Source organism: Cebidichthys violaceus, unplaced genomic scaffold (assembly GCF_023349555.1).
Source record: "Cebidichthys violaceus isolate CVI_PGR_0920_01 unplaced genomic scaffold, fCebVio1.0.p SCAF_3, whole genome shotgun sequence".
NCBI classification, from domain to species: Eukaryota; Metazoa; Chordata; class Actinopteri; order Perciformes; family Stichaeidae; genus Cebidichthys; species Cebidichthys violaceus.
In genome coordinates, this window is record NW_027176483.1 from 12,886,971 (window position 1) to 12,913,976 (window position 27,006).

The 27,006-nt window shown below is 43.8% G+C and overlaps 2 protein-coding genes across 4 annotated transcripts in view; one reads left to right on the plus strand and one right to left on the minus strand.

Annotated features, from left to right (window-relative positions):
- The first annotated feature begins 30 nt into the window (after window positions 1–30).
- On the plus strand, window positions 31–1,405 carry LOC137881408 (dynein light chain roadblock-type 2-like). The gene is made up of 4 exons (XM_068723340.1): window positions 31–93; window positions 424–499; window positions 584–751; window positions 997–1,405. The coding sequence occupies exons 1-4, from the start codon at window positions 76–78 to the stop codon at window positions 1,038–1,040; spliced, it is 306 nt and encodes a 101-aa protein (XP_068579441.1). The 5' UTR covers window positions 31–75; the 3' UTR covers window positions 1,041–1,405.
- A 461-nt stretch (window positions 1,406–1,866) lies between these two features.
- Window positions 1,867–27,006, minus strand: part of LOC137881404 (genetic suppressor element 1-like) — a 36,598-nt gene continuing 11,458 nt past the window's right edge. The window contains exons 1-16 of one of the 3 annotated variants that reach the window (XM_068723333.1): window positions 25,266–25,388; window positions 16,336–16,515; window positions 14,681–14,880; window positions 12,131–12,297; window positions 11,802–12,002; window positions 10,862–11,020; window positions 9,639–9,922; window positions 7,356–7,665; window positions 6,657–7,264; window positions 6,399–6,511; window positions 6,021–6,300; window positions 5,189–5,302; window positions 4,692–5,072; window positions 4,185–4,484; window positions 3,947–4,050; window positions 1,867–3,785 (exon numbers count right to left, since the gene is read on the minus strand). In XM_068723333.1, coding sequence (XP_068579434.1) covers window positions 3,648–3,785; window positions 3,947–4,050; window positions 4,185–4,484; window positions 4,692–5,072; window positions 5,189–5,302; window positions 6,021–6,300; window positions 6,399–6,511; window positions 6,657–7,264; window positions 7,356–7,665; window positions 9,639–9,922; window positions 10,862–11,020; window positions 11,802–12,002; window positions 12,131–12,297; window positions 14,681–14,880; window positions 16,336–16,513 — 3,537 coding nt within the window. In that variant the 5' untranslated portion in view covers window positions 16,514–16,515; window positions 25,266–25,388 and the 3' untranslated portion in view covers window positions 1,867–3,647. Of the gene's footprint in view, window positions 3,786–3,946; window positions 4,051–4,184; window positions 4,485–4,691; window positions 5,073–5,188; window positions 5,303–6,020; window positions 6,301–6,398; window positions 6,512–6,656; window positions 7,265–7,355; window positions 7,666–9,638; window positions 9,923–10,861; window positions 11,021–11,801; window positions 12,003–12,130; window positions 12,298–14,680; window positions 14,881–16,335; window positions 16,516–18,650; window positions 18,714–25,265; window positions 25,389–27,006 lie in introns of those variants that run through there. The other 2 variants (XM_068723334.1, XM_068723332.1) reach the window with 2 other exon arrangements.

Below are 27,006 nucleotides of genomic sequence, written 5' to 3' on the forward strand. Positions count from 1 at the left end.
CTCTTGGCAACAGAGAGACGCGGAGAAAAAGGTACGAGAGTTGTCTCTTTTCTCAGACAGCTGTTCACAGACAAAATGGCAGAGACTGAGCACGTAAGTTCAATGGGTTTGGTTTTGGAAGCGTTTTCTCAAATTTGTTTTCCAATATGTCACTTCATGATAAACGTATTATTATTTGTATCAACGTTAGATAACCGAAATTGCAATACATTTTGCTGTAACGAAACTTAAATTACCTTATTGGCACTAACGTGTCTAACATTAGCTATTAGCTTTCCAACTTGACTTAAATCAAATTAAACATCATTTGGTTGCTGCTTATTAACAACTGTTTAATCAACTCTCTCTGTCAAACGTAGGTCTACTTTCCATAAGTGGTTGTTTTTATTAAATATCTTCCAATAATTTCATTCGGTCCCGCAGGCTGGAGTTGAGGAAACACTGAAGAGGATCGAAGCCCAAAAAGGCGTGATTGGAACAATAGTTGTCAATGCAGAAGGTAAGCCAACAGGACAACTCGTAGCCTATAACAAGTTTACAAAACTGCTTGTATGTAAATGTTTTAAAAGTCTGATCTTTTCAGGTATTCCCATCAGAACAACTTTAGATAACTCCACCACGATTCAGTATGCAAAACTGTTTCGCCTCCTCACCATGAAGGCGAGGAGCACAGTGAGGGATATCGACCCTCAGAATGACCTCACCTTTCTCCGAGTCCGCTCCAAGAAACACGAGATCTTGGTTGCACCAGGTGAGTGTGTAGTAGTTACCTTTTTATTGTTGACTTAATGATGACCACTGGAACAGATATTTAATCTATATCTATTTAATATATATATATATATATATATATATATATATATATATATATATATATATATATATATATATATATATATATATATATATATATAATACAGTTGTAACTTGTTAGAGGCTGTACTGTTTTACTACATTTGAATTCCCCTTCTTCTCTTCTTTTATCTGTTTCTGCAGAACATGATTTTCTGCTGATCGTCATCCAGAACCCATGTGAATAGCTTCTGGACATTTCCATGAGAGTCATCCTTTGTTTTGTCACATGATGGTGCTTTATCCAGGAAAAATATAATTTTACACTGTGTTATGTTACATTACTGCATAATCCCTATTTTCCTACTTGGAAGTCGCCTTAATCTACCTGATGCATTGTTTTACTTTGTGTGGTCCTATTTCTTTCATTGTATTTTTTGTGTTGATATTGAATATGTCTGTGAAATGAAGCTGCCGGTGATTGTACAATACTTACTAGATCATCCCTGTTCATTCTGATGGCTGACAAATGTAATGAGAACCTTGAATAAATAAACCTTTATTTGCAGTACTTGCTGTCAATGAGTAAAAGATACAATGTTTTACTGTGTTATGGAAGTATAAGGTAGCATAAAATGCAAAAACTCAAGTGAGTGCCTCAAAATTGTCCTTAAGTACAGTACTTGATTAAATGTACCGAATAACCCTCCGTCACTGTTTTTGTTCTACGTTGAAACATTTATATCTCGAAGAGCGTGGTCTTTTCCAGGATGACAATGTTCCCATTCACATGACACTGAATGGTCACTGAATGATTTGATGTGTATGAAAACATTGTGAATCATTTGCTATAGCCTTCACAGACACTTGATCGCAACCCAATTTAACACCCATTTGGGATTTTGGAGCAATACTTGAACCAAAGATGACAAACATGGCATTTTTCTTTCTAGAAAAAACTCCTCAGAGTAGCTGTTAATTCAGGAAACATGGAACTGATATGAAATGAGAGTGAAATGAAATGTGTCATAAGTGACAACTCTCTCTCTCTAGATAAATGAACATGACCAATAAGACATTTTACAAATATTTTAATGTAAATTTCCATCAGAATGTACAGCAATATATGTTAATAAATAATTCATCACAATTATACAGCCCAAATAATACATTACATGACAACTGATTGAAACAAATATGCAGGATTTCACAGCAAGTTCGAGGAGACTGAACAGGTAACGCAGGAAAGTCTGATTTTGGGAGATTGCTACCAGTTTGTGCTTGTAGGAACGGGCTCCTGGGATTTTAACATTCAGAGGGAAAGGGGCAGAAGTTATGAATTTGTGACATTTGTTTTATCTGGCTTGAACAAAAACTTCTCATTAAAACAGAAAGAGAGGAGGCGATGTATGTTTTGTTATCCACAGAGGGATAGTGCCATTCTGATGTTTATGTCACCCATAAACAATTATAGAATTGTTTCAAGTACTCTACCAGTATCAAGTGAAAATATATCGTTTATCAGTTTTGACAGTCCTGAAATGGAACTGAATAATAATTTGGCTTTTTCGTTTCCTTGACAAAATCATTTAACTTAGCTTTTATATAATAACTTAAGAAGAAATCACCTTCAGATCGGTGTAAACCATGGTAAGGTTGGACAATATGTCTAAAAGTACTGTTGTTTCACTGAAGTGATGCCAATAATTAAGAACTTGTGTAGAATGTTGCAAAAGGCTTAAAAATATCGCAACTTTTATTCTATTCAAGTTTTATCAACATGTATAGGCATGTGGAGGGACGAAGACTCTGGGATAAACCATCTGAGCAATCGTCATGATAACTTGGTAACGAGTGACAAAAACTGACGTTTGCTGTGTTGTCTTCCATCCCCAGTGCATCTTGGTCAACACCCCAAACATTTTGACATCACATGACATTTTTCAAATACAACTGTCCTAACATCCTTCATTTTCTAAACATTTTTTATTCTGACCAGCAGCAGTTCAAACAAAACATATGGCTTCCCACAAGAGATGGTTAAAACAATAAAACATACAAAATTCTTCGTCTATCACAAGTGACATTACCAATGAAAATGTCATTAAACCTCAAAAAACTTCATTGATACCATTTGCCATTATATAGATAATATCTTTTAGATGTTTCCTATCCTCTGCAGAAGCTTTACAAGCACACAAACTGCTTCATCTGTCGGATTCAGTGCTAAGTAGACACTACAACATTATACCACACAGAGGACGCTCACGTGTTTCCTCCAACTCCACTGCAAGTGCATCCTATCAAGTTTAAGGCCTGAGGTGTGCTTTGATTCCTTGACTCAATTTTCATTCTTTGAGTAAGACCAAGTGACCACTGCACGCTTACTCTCTTCTTATTGCTGTCCAGAGAGGCTACAGATTTGTGCCAAGAGACACATCTCATTAGTGTGAATCAATACAGTTTATGCAAAAAAATTAACATGACATGAGTTAAATGGCATAGAGTCCTTAAAGCTAACTCGGGGACTAGTGGGACTGGTTAGCGTTATAACAAAGATGCTGTTTCACCTACACAGTGTTATCAACCAACAATAACAATCCATAGGCAGAATGACAGAGACACGAATGCCCGGACCACATGGTCACCATGGTTTACGGATACCGTGGCAAACATGGCAGGTAATCAGTTGAATCTGGAACCAGACAGGTAACACAACTGACTGGCCAGACAAGACAAGGATCGGCTCCCTCGAGTACTTCAAGTGCAGAGCGATCTGGCTCCAGTCTGTCTTGTTCTTGTTACTGTTCCTTCGCTGTCAAGAGGCGTATCCGTCAGGGAGGTGGTGTCAGAGGTCACCTCGGCGTGTGCCCGTTGACTTGCCCCCTGCCCCAGTGAATGTTAGGTAGTGTCAAACACCTCCTGAAGTGCTCAAGCTGGGCCTGAAGTCTCTCCCTCTCCTCTCTCACTTTCTGCCTCTGACTCACCAGCTCCTGACAAATGAAGGACAGACACAACTCTCATTACAGGACCAAGACTGTCTGTACTAAGCTGCATCCCGTACAAACAGTAAGTGCTGACGGAAAATGGGAACACAGACATTAAAAGATGAAACTACACGAATCTGTTTGCAGAGATGTTCTCCGATACTTACCCCCATAGTGAGAGTGAGCTGCTCTGCAGTTCTGGTCAGATTGTAATTCTGTGCTTCAAGTCTTTTACACTGACTGTGAAGAACCTGCCTCTCTATACTCCATTCTGTACAGAGAGAAACCACAAATGAGGGGAAATTATATCCATTCTAATACCTCTTTCACATAAATGACCTAAGAGTATAGTGTGGTCCATTGATAGGAAAATACATACATTAAACTGACGTGACATTGACTCACCATCCACATACTCCTGGTAGGCCTCAAAGATAGCTTCAATACCCTGCCACTTCCTTGGAGCTTCTTCCATCTCCCCCTCGTCGTCTTCTTCCTCCTGACCAAACTCTTCCTCATCCTCATCAGACAGGTTTTCCCGTGATGCTGGAGTGTCCCTGCTGGCTACAAGGGAATGGAAGTGATAGCCGTTGACGTGTGCATGCTGAGGGGCATGGATGAGAGTTGAATTTTTCAGTTGAGAGACGTTGTGAGGCAACGAGCGGTCGGCCTTCATGCCAGCCTCAGGGACACAACTTGAGACTCCTTAGAAGAAATGAGTGAGACAAAAAAGGCCAAGTCAGTCTTTGTAACCAAGTTTAGTACCTCCTGAAGAGCCAATGTGGTTACTACTAACATACGTCTTAACTTTGAGGATGTTACACATAAACACCACTAGGTGGCAGAACATTGTCATTTTAAAATTCCCTATCAAGCCTAATGGTCATGCACCTATGGGAGTGAGAGGCTCACCTTTGTTCTGCAGTGTGTTGTGTGTGGACTGCAGCACGGCCTGGTGGAAGTGCTGAGCAAAGGCCTCAGGTGTGAACCTCTCCCAGGGCCGATTCCGTCCATTCTGCACTGGATCGGGCTCCTTTTTCTGAGGAGAAGCAAGAACGCCATTCTGGAGGCCCTGGAGCTTCCTGTTTGGCTGAGTCTCCATAGATTCAGCCTTTTCATGACAGGGGTTCAAGGGTGGAGGATTGCGGGCCATGTGGGTGTCCATGGAGGGTTTGAATGTGTCGTTATCGGGAAGATGTTTGGGTTTGTGTATGTAGGGAGGGGAGGGGCTGGGAGAATCTGGGTACTGATGTCCATTTGATGGACTCGGCAGAGGGGCTGATGAGGAGTCACCTAAAAACAAATTTGTACAGGTCCTTAGAAAGAGTTTTTTCTGCTTTAAATATGCATATAAGTGTGTGTGTACGTATGTGTGTGTGTGTATTTGCTGAAGTGTCTGTGTGTCTCACCAGTTAAGTGAGCAGGAGGACTGCTACACGGAGGTAAAGGATTATATCTGAGCGTGTCTAATGTCACAGTCTTCCTCTGAATGGCCCTCAGCAGCTCCTCTGTCCTTTCCTTATCTACAGAGAAAAAGACAGAAGGAGAACACCTGTCATTCATATTTGAAAATAGGGCTTAAAATATTGACTGGCACAAGGAACTGACGGAAAAAGGTCAGCAAATGGGTGACTTGAGGATACAACACCATCATAGACAGACTATGGTCACACATATTTAATGGAGGCTCATCCTTTTCTGTTTTTCTACCACCCTTCACCTGAAAACATCAAGGTTTTTTTCAGAGGAGCAGATTGGTTTATACAGATTTCTACCCAGATGTTATGTCTGTCTTCATCCAAAAGCTGGTTTCTGTAGTTTACAGTAAACTATGTCTTCTTGCATGTTTAAACAATGGAGTCTGCCCTGCGGTATTTTAAAATCCAATTTTTAACTACCTCATAAAGTATATATACTGTCTCTCTAAATATTTAACGTTGCCCATTTCTATGCATATATCTATGTTTTTACATTCAAATGTATTAGTTTAACAACTAAATTCATACATTTTTATCAGAAACTATGTTTTTACAGAATGTGAAATACAATCAACCTTTGCTGGAGAAAGCAGAAGATCCTGCCACAACCTTCTCTCAAGATGCTTCCTAACTTTCTTTTCCTCTCACTCCTCCCACAGCCTCGGTAAATAACAACATTGAGTTAACATTGAGTTAGTGTTTTTCCCCGGGGAATAACACTCCCACTGTGAAGAGAGCAGAGTAACACGTAGGATGTTGTTACCTCTCCTCTGCTGTGGGCTGACATGGGAGAGGTTGAACATAAGGAGGAAGTCTTTTTTCTCATGCAGTTCCGGAGTGCTGTCCATCTGCTCGGCAGAGTACGGGGTCGTTAAGGGAGTTGAAGGTGTTGAGGGTGAAGAGGCCTTTCTCTTGCCCCGCGCGGCCGGCGGAGAGAGGCTGCGCTCTCTCATCATCCTCCTCCTCTTTCTCCTTTTTCGCACCAGAAGCTCATCGCGATGGGCCAGCGTGGTCAGACCACACACACGCAGAAAATCCACTTTCTTTGGAGAGAGACATTTGGACAGGTGAATATCACTCTTTAACAAACACTTTAAAAACTTATATGTATATGTGAAGTCAGTCTGTCGTGTTTATGCACCTCGGAGGATGTGTCCAGTTTGAGCGGGGGCTGTTCTGTCACTCTCCTCAAATGGGCTTTCACCTCCTCCTCGTCACTCTCATCATATGACTCGTCGAGTTCATAGTAATAACCTGGTGAGAGGAGAGAAGTTTTCTTTCATCATAAAGAAGTTTTAGGAGTATGTAGTCATTTTTTCTGCCTACCACACCCCGTCCTGCCCATCAATCCCTCCTCTTTCCACCTCTGTGCCTCTTTATGCTTCATCATTCTGCTTACCTCCCTCTCTGGCCTCCCTCCTCCTCTTCTCCTCCAGGTCCAGTTTACTGAGCAGCCGACGGTGCTGCTGGAGAACCTCGTCATACACCAGTATGTTGTCGGGCGGCTGACTCTGTCGCTCCCTTACCGGAGACGGAGAAACTGCCTGACACCGTCCCACCAGGTCAGTACCGATACCGGGAATAGACGGAGGCACAACGGATCTCTGCTGGAGGTTATTGATGTGATGGCGGTGATAGAGGCTCTGGATGGCTCTGTCCTGGTCTGCCTTGTTCCAAGAACCTGCTTCTTGTAAACTAGCTCCATGCAGTGAGGTGTACCTATCTGTGCCTTCCGCCCTCCTCCTGCCTCCTTCTTCCTGCTTCTCCCCCCAGCTCACCGTGGGCCTGTCGGCTCTGGTCAGTCCTGGAGGTGGCCGACTTGGTGGTGTCGGAGGGTTAAGTTTTCTGCGGGAGTCGGAGGGGGTGTCGACAAGGGAGGCTGGGTTCCACAGTGTGGTCAAAGGGGCAGGAGGATGATGGGGACCTTTAGGGGAGATAAGGGGAGGTGGAGCGCCGAGGCAGGGAGGTACATCTTTGCTTCCTGGGTTGTGATGGACTGAATGGGTTCTGTTTCGGAAAATAAAATACCATTTTGTTTCAAGGTCTCACAACACTGAAAAACATTGCAGAAGTATAAAATAATTTGGGCATTTTTTACCTGTGACTGTCTCTCCTCAGCTCCACCCCTTTCCCAGGTGACCTGAGGCCCATCTCCAGTGGGCCCTCCCTCTCCTGACCTTGCCCTCGTTGCCGTGTTAACCACGCTGCCTCACTGGCCCTCTGAGTCATCATGGCAGCTGCCAGAGCTCCATGGATCCCCCCAGCAGCAGCATGATGCTTCCCCAAGTGAGAAGGCACCAGGCTGGGCACAGGGTGTGGGATAGAGCCCCTGGAGGGGTGAAGACCAGGCTGCAGGGACAGAGGTTTTGGTGCTGGGAAACCTGAATGCTCAGAGTCCTTGGTTTTATCTGGAGAAACAGAGTTTGGAAACTATTAATTTGTTTTTGGACATGAACAGCACTATGTGTGTGTTGACATTTGGATGAGATTTATTCAGACATCATTCAGCATCTTATACAGCAGTTTTCTGACAAGGGCAGACAGGATGATGGATCACCATAAAAAAACTGAACTAAAAGTTAAAATGTGCATGCAGTGTTGTTTAGGTTGTCTATACTCCTATTTGATTCAATTTCAATACATGCACACTTTATATATGTATTGGTAATCAATAAATAAAAACCCAACAGATTGGACTGTGCTATCTTTCAGGTGTAAATGTAGAGAGAGGAAAGAACTCAGACTAAAAGTTTTAACTGACCCAACAGTCTGCAATATATATGAAACAACAATAGTTTAAGGATTTTGAAAATTATTGCAGCTGTACCAGTTGGATGGCAAGAAATATAAATATTTAAAGAAGGTGGCACTATGATCGGGTATGTGGTATAATTCATCGGACATAGTTCATCGCCCGGTGCTTTCCCAACTGTAGTTCGATCATTTGGTCTGGACCAATAAATAAATGATACATTGTTGCATTCTGGTTCTGCTCCGGTTCCTGTTCACACTGACTTTTTACAAACAAACCCCGATGAGTAAACATAAAGTTATACAGACTGACAGGTAACTCATTGATTGTTTTGGCGATTGTCATCCTGCATCAAAAGAAGTTTGAGAAGTTTATGCAGTACTTTATTGCTTCTGATGCTTATATTTATGTTCATTTTTGACTTATAACAAATTGATCGCATGTTATGAATAATGACAGGTAGAGACAGGACTGTACAAAAGTCCCTATGTGCTCCCAGATGACTGGTGCAGCCATCAGGGGGGCATGAACACGAGCATTAGGCGTCTTGTACAGTAATAATTCCGGGCTTATTACAGCGGGATCGGTGTCACACACTTTTTAGTAGATACAAACACGGCAGTTTTAACAGTTTTTGATCTTTTAATCAAAACCAGGGTTCAATTGACAGCTTCCCCACCTGCCCAAATGAACCGTACTAACCGGGGAAGCAGACCGGAGTTAGTTTGAACCAAACCAAACAGTTTAGGTGTGAGAGCACCCTCAGAGAGTGAAACGTCACACAGCAAGTTTCAATGTGCCGCTGAGCCACACCAAGTGCATTTACTGTTACCATAGGACCGGCTGCTGTGCTGTGAACAATAGGTCTTGTCTTTATCCATTTACAGTAGAGGGAATGTCAATGTGGTACAAAGAAAAGCACCCAAAGGAAACAAATGTAGTAAACTTCACACACTGACTAACTACGAAAAAGGTCACGGAGTCATTGAAGACGGAGGTGTTGAACATTTAAGAGACATGAACGCATTCTGCAAATTTCACATCCGTCTGCCTTAGTTTGAGATTTTATTTTAGATATCTTGTGTGCAGAGTTGACATTTTGGCCTAAGGGTGACACCAGCTCTGGAAAGCAGATTTGAAGTTACATTTAAATTTGCCCAAAAGATTGTAATGTTTCTTGTATACAAATGGAATTTCTGGCATAATGGATGTGCTAGAGGACAGGACAGGGCGTCACCATAATCATAAGTAATTGTCCTTTTGAGGGCCCATACCAAATTTCATGGCAATCTGCCAGTACCGTAGTTTGGACAGACACATATTCTAACCAACATTGGCATCCAGTCTCACCATAGCAGTACAAAAAGGTCATGATTTACATCTATTAAAGAACCAAACAACTGCAGAGTTTCTCTCCTCCCCTTTGATTTCCAATGAGTAAACATTTAAACCAGTCTTCTGTACTTTGGGAACTTAATCCAGAACTTTCCCCTTCCCTGTGAGCCAGGATAGTAACACACAGAATACCATAACAATTGTTCAACTTTGGGTGTCTGGTTGTGTTTGTGCCTGCATGTGTGCACACATGCATGAGTGTGTGTGTGTGTGTGCGTATTTGTGTGTAGGTACCCAGTCTGTTCGGGGTCAGCCTCTCCCCTGGCCTGGCCCTGTCCTCCGGTGGTGCCCTCCGAGCCTGCAGCTCAGCCAGGTAGTGGCTCTCGGCTGCTCTGACCATCTGCTGCTGTCTCTCCCTCTGCCTCTCCTTCTGTCTGTCCAGCTCTCTCTCCCGCTCCTCCTCCCTCTCTCTCTCCCTCTCCCGCTCTCGTTCCAGTCCTGCCTCGCGCTCCCTTTCTTTCTCTCGTTCACGCTCTTGCTCTCTCTCTCGCTGGCGGAGCTCATTCTCCATCTGCAGCCTGTGGGGGAGGTTGACAAGTATGCATACACACACACGCGCACACACACACACACACACACACACACACACACACACACACACACACACACACACACACACACACACATACATAGGGGGAGAAGGTGAGAGATGCAACACCCAACATGAGGCAGATATTAACCACACACTGGTGAACCTCACACAAACATTTTGTGCTCAAACACACACACACACACACACACACACACACGCACGCGCACTTGCAGAAACACACTCAAATATTCACACACACTCTCTCCACTTACCATGAGGAAAATAATCCATACACAGCATGACTGAGCAAGAGCAGATGAACACTTAATAGGTATCCACAGGAAAAGGACATACACACACACACACACACAACACAACACATTCAGCAGCAATCAATAGCACACAAACAAACCTACAGGATACGCAGGAGCCATTACAGAACCAGACGATAATACCATCCATTTCACACACAAACATTTCCAGCGTGCATTATGCCACAGGAAAACAATGTGTATTGTGAAACTGAGAAAGGAGCTCAAACTGCTCAAAGAAAATGCAGAGAAAGAAAGACAGAGGGAGTACAAGAGACTTCCTTATGAGTGCGATTCAATGTGTGCACTGGCTTGCATATGTATGTGTATGGTTGTGCAGTGTGTGTGTGTGTGTGTGTGTGTGTGAAGGGCAGCGTGTGTGATGAGTGTATAGGAGGCACTGTGGGGTGTGTGCTAAAAATATCACACACTCAGCAACCTGTGCCTACCCTGCAGAGGGAGATTATACACAGCCGAGAGAGAGAGAGAGAGAGCGAGAGCGAGAGAGAGCGAGGGAGAGGGAGAGAGAGAGAGAGAGAGAGAGAGAGAGAGAGAGAGAGAGAGAGAGTCTGTGTGTGTGTGTGTGTGTGTGTGTGTGTGCGTGTGTGTGTTACCTCTCAGCCAGCGCCGCTGTGTGGTTCAGCTCTCCCGGGTAGCGGCCTCCAGGCATGTGCAAGTGGAGGGCAGAGTGGTGAAGAGGAGAGAAGGCGCCCCCTGCAGGCACAGAGTAGAACTGTGACCGTAGCGCGGAGAGACACAAGGACTCCTCCATCCTGTGACGGACAGACGGACAATTGGACAAGGTCAGACTGTATCGGCACATGCCAAGTGTGGAAAAGGTGAAAGATGTGATACCTGGTATGTAAAGGTGACATTGCAGCAGTGAAGGTGAAAAGATGATGTATGTATGAAGGTATTTTGGGAGGTATTATAGGATAATTCACAGAAATATGAAAGAAAAATGCAGCTAAGCAGATTTTGATTGATTAATTAAGAAAAGACCCATTTTAAACAAGCACCATCAGTTATATTCTTTCACCTTTTATTGTAGTTTGTGCTTTTTACAATGTTGTTCCATTGTTAATTCCTCTGCACTTCACTTTGTCTTACACTGTGTAAGAACTGTTTCCTTGACTTGCTGTATACTGTATGTGGAAATCCTGAAAAAAGCAGGTACGCTGGTAGGAGTACGCTGGTAGGAGTCTACTTACAAGATTAAAGTTTGGTGGTGTTTTAGTCATGTGCAAAGATGGCGTGTTGTCACTGGCAGTGTTACCTTGGTGAATCCACAGAGCAGCATACTTTGTACATTTGTACCCTAACTTCCCCTTAAAAACATGCTGTTTAAAAACCTCACATGTATTATGTACTCTTATTGCTTGTTCCAGCACTTAATTTAAGCTATAATATACTCCTAATGAGAGAAATATTCAGTCTTTTATTCAGATTTATTTACGACTGTACCTTTCAATCAAATGTCTTGTCTTGAATAGAATTCATTAGAATTTAGATAACATGAGTTTATGAGGTTATGCATTGAGAGTCTATTGTTACCTTGGTAAGGACAGCGGGTGGTGCATGTAGGCAGGATGATAGTAAGCAGCAGCGGCTGCGGCGTGGGCGTGGGCTTGGTCCAAACTCATGGGTAGAGAGGTCAGCCGGAGATCATCTGAGGTGGCAAAGGGCCGGAGTGCTCTCAGGTACTCCTCTGGGATGGCTCCCGAGGGTACCACGGGGTGCATCTGCCCGGGCAAACTGCAGAACAAGTGCACACGGTGTTAATCTAAAAGTGTTTAATGTGCTTTTAAATGGGTTCTGTATGAATACTTTTAGGGGGTTATAATAAAAAATACGGTCAAATTATGAGTGCATGTTGCACTTACCTGAGGCTCTGCATTCTGGGGTCCTGCATGACAGAGCTGGGGGTGAGGCCAAAGGGGTGGGCCAGGGGGTGAGGAGAGTGGTTAGGTGGAGTCCTCTTATCCTGTTGTGACTGGGTGTTCTCAGCACACACCCGCTCCCTACTGAGTCCCTGGACACTCGGCTCGACCTGACAGGCAGACAGACAGTGTGAGAGCAGACATTACTACGTATATCCACGGGGTTTGAGTGTGTGCTAGATTGAAACTGAGTGGGGAAAAAAAGTTCAGGGAAAGAGGAGAGGGAAATGAGACAGAGTAAACCCCCCTCCAAGCTGCACCCAGAGGCTCAGCAGAGCGGAAAAGTGGGTCTGATATGTCATAACAGGTCAAGATCAAAGTGGAAAGATGATCCTAATATCTGGCCAACTGCTCTCTCCATCTCTCTCTCTCTCTCTCTCTCCACTCTCTCTCTCTCTCTCTCTCTCTCTCTCCCTCTCTCTCTCTCTCTCTCTCTCTCTCTCTCTCTCTCTCTCTGTCTCTCTCTCTCTCTCTCTCTCTCTCTCTCTCTCTCTCTCTCTCTCTCTCTCTCTCTCTCTCTCTCTGTCTCTCTCTAAGAGCTTCCCACTCAGAGGATTTGGTCACCACAAAGTCCTTGATTGCTTATAGTACAATTCCAACCTTCAGATCACCACCATGACAAAAGCAGTCATGGGAAAAAAAAGCCTAAATTCCAAAAAGATGTTTCCCAGAACTGCAAATAAGTTTACAACAAATAGCTACACATTTGGCAAGGATGCATACTATGCGACTGTATTCTGGGCATGGCTCTCTCCCAGGTTGCTTAATTTGTCATGTGTCATTATTTGACTCTCTCTTGAAATATTTCAATTTAAGAAGCAAAACGCTATTGTCTTGTTAAAGATAATATTTTACAAGTAAGTCTACAGCAGTAAGCAAGTAAGTGGTGGACCGAGCAACTGTTCCACTGACCAACATACAGACATTACCATTCATAAAGACACACTGCTAGCATTGTGGAAAAAGTCTCACCATCTCCACGATAAAGACAAAATAGCTCCCAGAAAACCTTTCACTATAATACATAGTAATAATAATAAAATATACATTTCCATGATAATGTATCATACCTTGTTGCTGCAGCAACAGCCAGAGGTCAGACAAACCACAAACAAAGTAGCTCTCCCAGCAACACCTGATCTGCTACCTTAGTTTTCTACAACACTTGCAGTGAAATATGTGTGCTTTGAATATGTTTAAATAGTTTTGAATGCGTCACTCATGGAAAGCAGATTCAAACCAGTGTTGGACCGTGTCTCTCTCTCTCTCTCTCTCTCTCTCTCTCTCTCTCTCTCTCTCTCTCTATCATTCGGGCAATCTCCACTGGGTTAAGGGTTAAAATAAGAAGGGGGGGGGGGCGATGACACGCGGAGGGTCTGGAGAGCAGCCATCACATTCCTTGACCTCTGACCTCGCAGACAGCCAACGGCCTACACAGACGCAGCAGTAAACACACGTAAACAGTCTGCTTCTTTAGCTTGAATCGTCCTGTTCCAGGACAAGCTGCATACAGTAATGACAAATACTGAATCTATGCAAAGATTTAGAGCCCTCTCTCTCTCTGTCGCTCTCCTGCTTATTCTTGCCCTCCCTCCCCTCCTTTCTTAATGTCCTATTCTCTATTTTCCTGCCTCTCTCCCTCTCTGAATGTCTGAATGGGAGCCCCAGGCAGGCAGAGCCACAGAGTGGTCTTTGTGAAGGGGGAGAAAGGCAGCTCTGATCCAGGGGGAAGTGGCTACTGTGGGGGCTAACCCCTGCATTGTGTGAGGGGCCTGGTTCCTCGCCCCACCTTAAATTCGTTCACACACCCACAAGCAAACACATCCATAGACGAACACACACACATACACTGGTCCCATCGTGAGCCTTTTGTGGTGAAGGGTCAAGTACACACACACACACACACACACACACACACATATGCGCACGCATACACTCACACACACGCACAAACACTGCAGGAAGCTGAACACAATAGGTGCCAGTCTCTGCAGCCTTCAGTGTTTCTTTACAAACCCCTCATGTGTTGCTGAAAAAGACATGGACTGATTAGCGAGAGGAAGAAGGGGGTAAAAAAAGAGAGTGGGGGGGGGGGGTAGAAAGAAAGAAATGGAGGGATGGCTGGTTTTGACAGTTTGATGTTGACAAGCACTGGAACTATTTCTTTAATGGAGGGAGCAGCAGTAGGATGGATGAAGGAGACAGAAAGAGACAGACGACTCATCTGTGCTGAGAGAGAGCACGAGAGAGAGAGAGAGAGAGAGAGAGAGAGAGAGAGAGAGAGAAAGAGAGCACGAGAGAGAGAGAGAGAGAGAGAGAGAGAGAGAGAGAGAGAGAGAGAGAGAGAGAGAGAGAGAGATTGGAGAAAAGAAGAAACCAGCAAGACATGGGCACAAAAAGCACAGATACCCAGAGTGAGAGCAGCAGATGTCTTCTCTCAAACTTGTCTGAAACACCAGCGTGTATGACGCTTTGATAAGCGACGCGTCTTACCTGTCTTCCGTCGGCCCTCCACAGGCCGTTGCTGGTCTTGGTGGGGGCAATGGTGACCACCGGAGGGGTGCTGGAGACACCGTGGCCCCTGGTCTGGCCCAGGAGGGGCCCTAATGATCCCCGCTTAGGGGTGCTGACTGGCGAGCTGTGGCTGGTGGCCGGGGAAGAGACTGGAGACGACTCACCGCTGACGGCAGAACCTAAGGCGGGAAGAGACGGGGTTGATGATGGCAGGAATAAACTGCAGCTATCAGACGGCTGATCAGATTAAAAAGATTTCAGGATCAAACAATCCCCACCGTGACATAATACAGATGGTGCACTAAAAAGAAAAATAACTTTTTTGTCAGTGCGCTGGCCTATGACGAGGTAAACGGCGATTCAATCATTTTGATTTTTGATGAAAAGTATTCTGGCAAAAATGTGACGGAAATAAAGGAAAGTGTAAAAAGGTACGGAAGGTAGAAGAGATGAGAAAAATGGTACAAGATGAAAAGGTGTGCGTGAGAATTATGTGTGCATGTGTGTGCACGCTGGTGGGAGAAAAAAAACAGATATAGAGAGAACGAGGGAAGGATGTTACAAATTAAGGTGTTAGAAAGAGGCTGGGGTGTGACACAGCGAAGGGGGGAGGTGTTAAATGTGATAAGGAGAGAGTACTTGTGTGTTTTTTGTAACATTCAGGCTACTCTATTACTGTAACACTCACTAACCAGTAGACACAAACACATTCAGAGATGGAAAGACGGGGGGGGGGGGGGGGGGGGGTAATGAGATGGAGAGAAGGTGGGAACGAATGAGTTCATGTCGAGCTAAAGGTAGAGAGAGCGAGCTACAGAGAGAGAGAGAGAGAAAATGAGATGATGATGGAGAGTGGGAGAGAGAGCTTGTTATAATTGGCTGTAATTAGATTCTCATTATTAGGAGATGAATGGAAACGGATGAAGGAAGAGACAGAGAGGGAGAGGTCAGGATAGGTCAGCTCTTATTCAACACCTTCATTAGGACACCAATGAGTTGAGTGGGGACATATATACACACACACACACACACACACACACACACACACACACACACACACACACACACACACACACACACACTCTAATGCACACACTCTAACGCACACATACCAGGCAGTTTCACAATAATCCACAAAATGCAACCTTGGTCTGTGAAATGATCCATTTACACAAATATTGGCACTGTGTCGCGACGCAATGTGCAATTTTCTGTCATTAGCACCTTGTTCACATCATAAAAGGAATAGTTCAACATTTTTGGAAATGCACTTATTTGCTTTCTGACGGCGAGTCAGATGAGACGATTGATACCATTCTCACGTCTGTACGATAAATATGAAGCAACCGCCGAGAGACATTAGCTTAGCTTAGCATGAAGACTGGAAACAGGGGGAGTCTGCTAGCCTGGCCAGCACTGATTAACAGTAAACAAATTGCAGTTGTACAGGGGCATAAGGTTATTCCCTTTTCTCCTTAAGAATAGGAAATAAGCATTTTCCCCAAAATGTTGAACTATTCCTTTATATGTAGCTCAGATTTATTATTGAATGTATTGACAGCTGTAGTAGAGGTGTTTCTTTTTGGGTGTGACCAACAAAGAAGAGTCTATACTGTACATGTGTGTGTGCTCACCTCTGGGATCCTCGGCCTGTTTGGCCAGTTTACGCAGGGCAGCAGCGAATCCGGAGTTTGCAGATTGGGCAACTGTGTTCCCATTGGTTAGTGGGCTGAGGGGACTGACAGTAGCGGTGGTGCGAGTTGCCGTGGAGATCATTCCTAATGATGCCGATTTATTGGACTCATGGTTCATACCTGAGGAGGAGAGCGGAAGGAATATGTGAGGAGCTTTGACATATGGACAAATGGCATCATGGCGTTTATTGTCTCTCAATAAAAACAATCCAGTTAGAAAAAGTCTGTGATTCTTTTGTCAGCTGAGGTATTTGATCATCACCTCTTTCTAAAAGTAGAAAATCATTTTGTAAGAACATGCATCAGTTTTTTTTTAAACACAGTAGGTATCTCATTTATCTTGAATGAATGAAACTCATCCACAAGTGCTCAAAGAGAATGGACAAGTGTGTGTGCGCCTTTGTGTCTGGACATCATAGTGAGCACATACGCGTGGGTCAGCTCCGTCAGAGACGGAGTGGAGGGAGTAGAGCTGTGTCAAATAGAGCGGTGACCCTAATAGCAAATGACACACATGAGTGCACACACGTCCATTTCCTCAAGGGAGCCAGCCAACACACCGTAAGACCTCGGCAGCGTCTACAGGCAGACATTATTAAGTATCACTGCAGTTTTACACCCTCACAGAGGCAAACATGTGAACACACAAATAAACATACACACACACACACACACACACACACACACACAAACACACACACAGAGATAACGAGCAAACCCATCGATCTACTCAATAGTGGACACACTTAGATCAGACATGGTTAGCGTAACCTTTGTCTTCACCCTCTACCCTCTTACTGACCCACTAATGTTAATTACAGCTGGAATTAGCCGCCAGCCCCCTGCTTGCTACAGCAATGACCTCATTACCAACACAAGGCACACACACACACACACACACACACACACACACACACACACACACACAACCACCTTTCAAACATGCGTACACACATGCCACAGGAACCACACACAAACAGCCTAAGCAGTAAACACACTCATGAAAAATTCATGCGTGCACATTGAACACCATTATTGAATGTTGGGCTCATCACATGGATGATTTTGAAGAAGCAAAATGAATAAAGGGCAGCCAGCTCTCAAAGGTTTGTTGATCGAAAGTATCATAAATCTCACATTATCCACAGATTAGATGTCTACATTCTACCTGCCAGCTTTCACACGTGTGAGCAAAGACAGGCAGAGGATGCTGTGGAGCGATGAACGGAGCGAGAGGAGAAGACATATGGAGAGTAGATTGAGGAAAAACACAAGAGGGCAAAAGGAAATGACCAACGCCAAATCACCAAAGTTAGTGAACATGACGTGAGGATTGACAGAGGTTGCTGTATGAATACATGTAAACCATCAGAGAAACGTATCTGTACATTTCTGCTGCATGTTTTGAAAATGTAAAACCAACAATTAAAAAATAAAAGTGTTGCAAAAAGCTATTCCAGGTTTTATGACGCTGTCACTTTAATCAGGTTGTTTCTAGCTGCCACAAAGCAACACAGACAGAAAACTAATAACCTGTCAACATCCATCTAACTGGCCTGAATCACACATCTAATGAGTGTAATGTATACAATTAATGTATACAATTAACATGCGTGCAGTTTCTGACATCTATGATGTGTTTATACATCAGAAAACAGGGTGCACAAGATTTTCTGTAATATTCACTTCTCTTTTTTGTTTCCAGTACACTCATAATTTATTTCCTTTGCTTTATTCACTATTTTCCTTTATTTCTTTGGCTACACTTGAGTATTTACATGTCATGCCGATAAAGCAAACTAAAACTGAAACAGACAGAAAGGGAAAGAATGATGAAGAGAGTAAAAGCTCAGATCCTGACAGCCGTGTGTGTGTGTGTGTGTGTGTGTGTGTGTGTGTCTATGTCTCTGTCTCTGCTGAGCCCAGCAGTCAAGGGAGAGATGATAAGACAGTTTCTATCGACTCTCTCTCTCCTTCCTTCCTCTCTACTCACTATTTCCTCTCTCTCTCTCTCTCTCTCTCTCTCTCTTTCTCTCTCTCTCTCTCTCTCTCTCATTTATCTCAGCATACTGGAGCTTATTTAACAAAAGCCAATACACATAATCTCCTCTCTGTTTCTTGCTTTCTTTCTTCCCTTTTTCTACAATCTTTTGTCACAGGCTATTCCTCTGATATTTACCCATGCCATTCACAAACACAAACATACTAACATATGCATGTGAGCATAATTCAAACATGCAAACAGACACACTCACCCTCCCGCTTACTGTTCTCCTCCTGCTCGTCGTCTTTCTACTCCTCTGTGAGACTCTTTCTCTCTCTCCCTCTCAGCCTTGCAGCTGCTACGTGGTCACGTGACCTCTTTTCTATCCACTTCCCTCCTCCTCCTCCTCCTCCTCTCTATCCACCGCCCCCCCTCCTCCTTCCCCTCCCTCTCCATCTATCACCCCTTCCATCCTACCTCCTCCTCTTCTCTTCCCTCGTCTCCGTCACTCCTTTTATCTTTCCATTTTCTCTGCTTAGCTGTCCCTTCTCTCGCTCTCAAACTGTGCTCACTGTCGTTTTCTTTTCTCTCTTCATTCTTCATCCCTCTTCCTTTTGGCTTGCACTCGCAGGAGGAAGGAGGGTGGTTGGGGGGTTGGAGGGGGGAGTAGAAAGAGGAGGAGGAGAAGGAGGGTTTAGGGTGATGACGGGGAGGGTGGGTGTGTGGTTTGAGCTCTGTGTGTGTGTGTGGCGACGGGTAGTGTTAACCCTCCATCCATCACTCTGTCTCTCTGCTAGTCAGCTCTGTCGACGTTGGGGACAGAGGTGAGGCGGGGGAGGGGAGGTTTCTGACAGTGACCTGTGACCCTTCACCTCTGACCTCTGCTGCCCAGGACAGCAGGAGGTTGGAGGGTGAAACAGACAACAGCCCTAAATACAAATTAAGACATTTAACTCCCTTTAGGAGTCTTTTTTAGAAGTGACGACTGAATGAATAAAAAGCTAAAAGGTCATATGCTCATTGCACACTAAAAAACTACCAGCTACTACCTTACAAAAATATGCACGTTTGGGCCGAGGACAGTGCCAGACGTGAAAGGACCATGCTGTCACCATAAACATAAAGGGTTTATCCGCTGTGCAGTAGCCAATACAGGACATCTCAGACGTGTCAGGCTCGACATTATCAGACTTCATTTTCAGCTGTTTCAGCTTAACTGTGGTTTGAGCTGAAAGCTAGTGTTAGCATGATTACAGTTAGCGTGTTACAAACAAGCTAACAAAAACCGACAGCACAACAAATATGCAAACACATTAATGTCGCTCACAAAATGAACATTTAGCATGTTACCATTAATCTCAAACAGAAGCTAGAGGTGTATTCAGACTGAGGACGACTGTATACAAAGTCAATGTAAAGACACGAGGGAAATGGAAATATATAAAGTCCCTCTTAGAAAGCACAGGGTCAAGCCACTCAAGTTGAAAATGTTTCAGTTTCAGCAAACAAACTTAGCAGACTTCCTGGTAAGTTTTAAGATCCGTCTGAGCTGTCAAACAGACACACACAGTCACACTTCGCTAACAAAAGGTCAGGGTGTAAGATGCTAATAAACACGACAGCAGAAAAACATTTTAGGTTTTACATAAAATATGACGTTCTTCAGGCTAAGCTCCCCGCTGTCAGCCTCAGCTGTGGTTTGAGCTCAACGTAGACAACATCATGCTACCATTTTATAGCTAGCATAACCTGCTAACATTTAGCCTAATATGTGACATTTAACTTGTTAGCATACTAATGCAAGCATGTTAACATGGATGTGGTAAGTTACAAACAGGCTAAATGCAACATAAACACAATGATTCAGCATGTTCGCATTAATCTCAAAGTACTGATCCATCAGCATATTATGTTGTATATATTATGTATTTTGGTTATAAGGTATCCTGTTTGATATTACATGTTGAACAAGTGTATATTTTTGACCTGCTGGTGGCACTAAATGAAAAGTCAGGAGTTCACTTAGGTCATTACGACTCATCCTCTAGGAACCATTAATGTCTGCCCCAAATTTCCTTTCAATTCATAACATTTTAATATATATCTTACTAAAGACCAAAGTGACCATCGACCAACTGTCAACAAAACCACCAACCTGCTGTAGCTAAAAATATTCCTATGCACGCCACAAACTAATAAAACTACCAGCTTTGCCAAAATGGAAATCCGGATGTGACTCCATTCATTCATCCACACACACACACACACACACACACACACACACACACACAAACACACACACACACACACACACACACACACACACACACACACACACACACACACACACACAATCACACTCTACTCTGCATGGTGTAAGTGATATAGGACATGTTGAGGCCTGTGTCTTTGACACCTTTTTTGTGTCTCTCACTCTCTCTAACTCTCACTTTCTCTCTCTCTCTCAAACACACACAAACACAGACAAACACCGACTACACAGGGGGACTGTGAGGACAGCAGGGGGGGACCTGCTCTGCCCCATCACCTCATTAAAAAAACACAATGTGTGTGTGTGTGTGTGTGTGTGTGTGTGTGTGTGTGTGTGTGTGTGTGTGTGTGTGTGTGTGTGTGTGTGTGTGTGTGTGTGTTTAAGGGGTGGGTCATAGGATAGAAGAGGTGGTTGAAACACACTACCTACTCATTAACCCTCACCACGTTGGCATGTCTGAGTGTGTGTGTGTTCTTGTGTCAGCTACTGTGTTAACACTTCGACATTAAATTGACTATCCTCATTTTGTGTTTACGAACAGTTACCTAACATTAGACCAATAATGAGTGTGCACGCAAACACACACGAAATCTCTTAACCCAAAACATTCTCTATTTAAGTTGTATTATGTTATAATTTGGGCTCCTACAGCTGATACTAATTGCAACAACAGCTACTGTTGCTGTTACAATAGCTGGCAGACTTTGTCAAATTCCTCTGACAAGCACACACACACTCAAAGAGGGAGAGAAAGAGGGGGAGAGGAGAAGTAGCCAAATGTTTTACAGCCTCTTAAACTTGTCTGTAATAGCAGTCAGAGTGGCGTCAACACAGCAGTCTCCAGGGTTACTCCAGGGGCTGTGAAATGGCTTTACTAGCTTCAGTCACTCTGCAGCTCGCACAAAAACACTTAACACTTCCTTACAATCCATAAACAACGAACACACTCTCCCACTCCAGCATCTCACACACTCACGAATACAGAAATAGGCACGCAAATTAACATAAACGTCAGAGGAATGACATAAGACAGGACAACAAAAACACACCCATGTAAGTCGTCTGCGTAAACACATGCAAGGACGGGCACATACAGAATTAGCTGACTCAAGATTGCGCGTCACAAAACGTATGCATGTGACCCCTAGGGACCAAACAGCCAGCACGCATTTATGGTCCTGGAATAAATGGAGCAGAAAAACCACATACTGTAATAACCAACACCTCCAGCATTAAAAACAAACAGGAAGCAACATCCAAAGACACGCTGGAGCAGAGAATTAGCAGCACACAGCAGGAAAAGAAACAATAGAGGCAGTACGGGAAGCGTAGCAGTCATTATTCTGTTTTATATTAAACACTGTGTCCGCTAGAGCAGAGCCATGTTTACTGTGCAATCATAACAGAGTCAAGATGTTGGTGAAAGGTCTGTAAATTATCACCGCAACAGCTTAGAGCAGAAATGTGGGCTGTCAGCAAAGGCGGGACGGCTACAGAGGAAAAACTCCTCCTCTGTTTTGTTCTCTCCTCCCTTGAACTCCCTTCACTCGCACCTCCTCCTGGCTGCAGGATACTTTTTGTCTTTCAGTGACCCCTTCTCCAATGTCTCTAATCAGTGTACTTGTCTACAAGCATCTTGTCACTGTCTGTCAGATACAGAAAGAAGATATAAATAGCAGCTGTTTTGGGACCCTTACACTTTTTCCTCTATCTGTCCACGTAATCTTTTCTTTGCCTTGTCATTTCCTCCTCACTATCTCTTTTTCAGTCTCACTCGACAGCCTCTCCCATCACTGCGTTTCTGTTTCTCTCCTCCGAGTCACTGATCTTTTCTGCAGCGCGTGGCTCAATCTTGCCTCTCTGATACGGAGATGACGCTAAAAGATAAAACAATCCGAGGCAGACCAGTCTTGCCTTTGTCTCAGTGTGTTTTGGCTCCTGGCTGCGTCTGACTCTTGCCCGCAGGTTGTGTGCGTGCGTGTGTGTGTGCGTGTGTGTGTGTTCAGCGTTGGTGGTGTGTACTGAGGGTCGTGTCAGACAGTTGACAGCCACAGTTCCCCCTCTTCTGGCCCGCGGCCGGCTCTGCTCACCAGGTGCCGACACCACGGTGGCTAGACCTCAACCATCTGAACAAACACAAGGGGGGGGGGAGAACACATGCAGACGCACACTCATTGCACAAAGGTGTGCAAAGACAAACAGACCAGCAGATGCACATAGACTGGCCCGTCAGGCAGGTCTATGGTAAGTATAAAGTGCAGGGGTGTAATTGAGGTGTGTGCTGCAAAACAACTATCGCCGTAGTGAACAATGATGTTAGTGTTGAAGAGTAACGTTCAAGGTGAGGTTTGGGTCAGCAAATCAGGAGCAGATACTGCTGTCTCTCAGGGAAATCAAGTTTACAGATATTTCCTCATATATTACCACTGAATAGATTAGACAGGAGCAATGAGAAAAGCAGCCTTGGCAGTTGATTTATTCCTGTCATCACCTCCGTCCTCCGTGTCAGCGTGTACAGGCTACCACACTACCAGACAGTCAGCTGTCTGTAACTGTAACGAAACAATATGCTTTGTGTTTCCATGTTGTGCTCGACCACCTCATCACTACTATTTTTTTTTCTCAGAATGTGGAAAATGAAGACTATGCATAATAGATTCATTCTATACTACAGTATATACATTGTTACAGTATCCAGGATTACATTTTAGGACATCACATTTAAAATAGCACAACAATATAGCAAACAATCACCGGCCCATACCAGTACTATACCATCAAGGACAAAATAGGACTATTTAAGTAATACAATAATGTCATTTCATTGGCAACTATTTTTTAATGGAACAAAAAGGCCCTTGGGGTGACATTGTTTCCTAAACGATTCCTAATGAACTCTGAACCTCTAGAAGTCCTTAAAGTGCTCTGGGGAAAATTCCATGAAAACAGGCTGAGATATGCGACATGAAGCTCCAGAACAAATACTAAAGGCCCTCTGATAAGATTGTTTGACTCCAAGGTCAAAAAAGTATTATCTTCTCGATAAACCGCTTAGTCAAATGATCTAGATTCATCACTGGTGTTTAGAATGATATACAACTTAGAAAATGAGCAAATCTTAATAAGTGACCTTAATATAATAGATTAACAAAATAGTTGCCTTTTAATTCCCTGTCAGTGGACTAAGAGCTTCGGCTCTAATGGTATTGAAACTACAGGAGATCAAAAATAGGATTAGATCATTAGAAACAAACCACTTAGTAGCCTACCAGAAACACACCATAGAGGAATATGTTTGTGATTGTGGTTAATTAGCTTCTAAAAATGAATTTACCAACAATAAATAGGTTTAATAATTTAAAGAAATAAAAACACTGGGGTTAATCTGAAGCCATGGAGTGTATGATCTGAGTTTACAGTATCCATATGAGAAGGAGGTAGCTAATTAAAGAGATTGGAGGTTTACTCAGTAACCCCTGCTGAGCAGCTGGTCTACGGCAGGTCAGGAGCAGCACATGGCGCATAGAGCGTGTGTGTGTGTGTGTGTGTGTGTGTGTGTGTGTGTGTGTGTGTGTGTGTGTGTGTGTGTGTGTTGAACTCCACCTGCGGGCTGTGTACACACACAAAAGCGACGTGATCCGCTTGACTGCTGCTAATGCGCCCGGCGGCAGATCTATCTCAGCCAAACAATACAGTCGCTGTTAAAGGTCCCGGATTAAAGAGCGACTCCTAACTCCCATGGGTGCTGTGAGACAAACCATTACAAGGAGCCTGGGTGACACACCGTGGTGTTTCAGGTCTGTCTTCCTTGTCAGTTAAGTTTACCCGGAGCAAACAGGAGCGGTGTATAATCCCGACAAGTTGGACCAGAAAGATGACATAACAAGGGACCACAAACACCTTAACAAGCCTCACCTTCTGCGGCTGCGTCAAGACAGACGCAGGTAACGGATTAAAACAGGAAGTGATCGATACTAATTTCAAATTAAGAGCATGCAACGTTCTATACATGAATATAGCCTATACAATGTAGAAATACTAAATAAAAGAATTCCGTTGTATTGTGCTCGAATTATCATTTCAATACTAAATTCGGTCCCGTTATGAATTACTGTGACAAACGCCAATAACGCTTTATTCTGAAAAACGTAACCAGAAGCAGTTTTCTCCTTCTGGCTTGACATTGTTCGTCAAACTGAACCAGTTTGTCTGATTTCATACAGTATTATCGACTGATTCAATCACATGCTGCACACTTTGACTGTTGTAGTCTACAGCAGTTAATCTAAAAATAGCCTCGAAGAAAAGTAGAATGTCCCTTCCTCCAAAAGCCGACAAAGTGAGGACATAACTGCCCACAGACATCAAACCGAAACTGCTGCCATAACACAGAAACAACATATAAGATGATAAAATATTAAGAGATAAGAAAGATTAACACAGTCATAAGGTAGATAAAGTCACCTCTCAACACTATCCAAGCAATAATTCAGTCATAATTAACTTTAAAAGCAGATAGCCTACGCATGGCTGAATGACCTTATTATTCACTACAACAAAGCAAACACTGGGACGTTTTGTAGCCTACTGAACAACAGAAAACATACAACTTACCGCCTCACCAAAGAAAAGACAGCCCCCTGTTTTTGTGCATCCTTAGATGGGTAAATTACTGTGGCTCTGTGCAGTGATAAAGCCTGCTGTGTGATCTCCCCGACTCCACCACAACACGCACCGATGTGATGATGTGGGAAGGAGAAGGACAACACGTTAGCTGTCCTCAGAGAGACAGAGAGAGAGAGAGAGAGAGAGAGAGAGAGAGAGAGAGAGAGGGGCGGGGTAACAGGAGAGGGAGGGAGGGAGGGAGGTGGGGAGGAGAGCGAGCACCTGCTCCACTGATGCTCCCTGGAGAGATGGAGGGATGGAGAGAAGGAAGATGTGGCCCCAGACTGCTGATACCTCACTGCCTGGACATGTTTACTGGAGAAAATCAGATCCGTTCAAGTCAGCTACTCCTGCTGCTGCTACACTCAGTGCATGGCTAACTTAACTCCTCATGATAATACTACTGATCTACTCCTGATGCTGCTTCTACTGCTTCTACCACTGGCATTATCATCATCAGTGGAAACAGATCCTGGTCTGGTGAAGAATAACTCATGACTTTTACCTCTTTAGGTTGTTATTATAACCTAAGCAAACATTTGCCATATTGAGCATTTAGAGTCATGTTTCTGGCGGCCTGATGAACGTAAGATTGGCTTTTTTTAGCTGTCATTCTTTTCTTCTCAGGATCAGGAGTGCCTAACTAATCTTACATTCTAAAACACATATAGGAGAAAATAATTCCCCCTGCTTCTACAGTCACAAACATACTGAATGAAGTATCAGGTAATAACATGTTTATTACCATTCATCTGTCATCATAAGCTCACTCAGCCTGCTTCATTTAGTCTAATATTTCAACATCTCCCCTGGGCCTCTCTGTCTGTCTCCCGGTCTCCCTCTTTCTTAATCGTTCCTCCCTTCATCTCCCCATCCCTCTCTCCACGTCTCCCAAGCAGCTGCTCCACTTTGCAGCTATTTAACAGCTGTTTTGCATCGATTTGCGCTTCCGAGTGCAGATTTCTACCTTGTCCATCTTCTTTCTCCCTCTCAATTTTTATTTCTCCTCTTCTCTTTCATCTCTTCCTCTTACATTTCTAAGAAGCCAGACACACAGTAGCACCAAACAGCCTTGATGTTTTCCTCAATGAATAGACTGTCTCCTTCAAGTCTTTCCCTGAGATCCGTTCAGTGATAAAAAAAAAAAGAGAAAAGAAACGCTCACACGCACACAAGCATGCATAAACACAAACTGGCAGGCATGCACTCTAATAGACACACATTTGCACACACGCATACATACACACACATGCACGCAGATTAGCGGCCCCCCTTACTTTTCTATATGGAAACAACAAGTACTAAAGGAAGCGGTGAAAAAGAAAAGAAAAAAGTGAGGCTCCCCTATAATCCCCAAATCCCTCTTTCTTGTACTCAAACCTACACAAAAGAAGAGAGGGGGAGTGAATGATTGTGTGTGCGTGTGTGTGTGTGTGTGTGTGTGTGTGTGTGTGTGTGTGTGTGTGTGTAGGTGTGTGTGTGTGTGTGCGTGTGTCTGCAGAGACTAGTGAGACTAGCCTGACATGATTTATGGTTTGGCTGTGTACTGCAGACAGACACTCTCAGTTTTCCCTGAGGTGGGTGTCTCACCTCCATCCTTTGTGACCTATACAGGTTGCATTTTGTGTGTGCATGTGTGTGTGTGTGTGTGTGTGTGTGTGTGTGTGTGTGTGTGTGTGTGTGTGTGTGT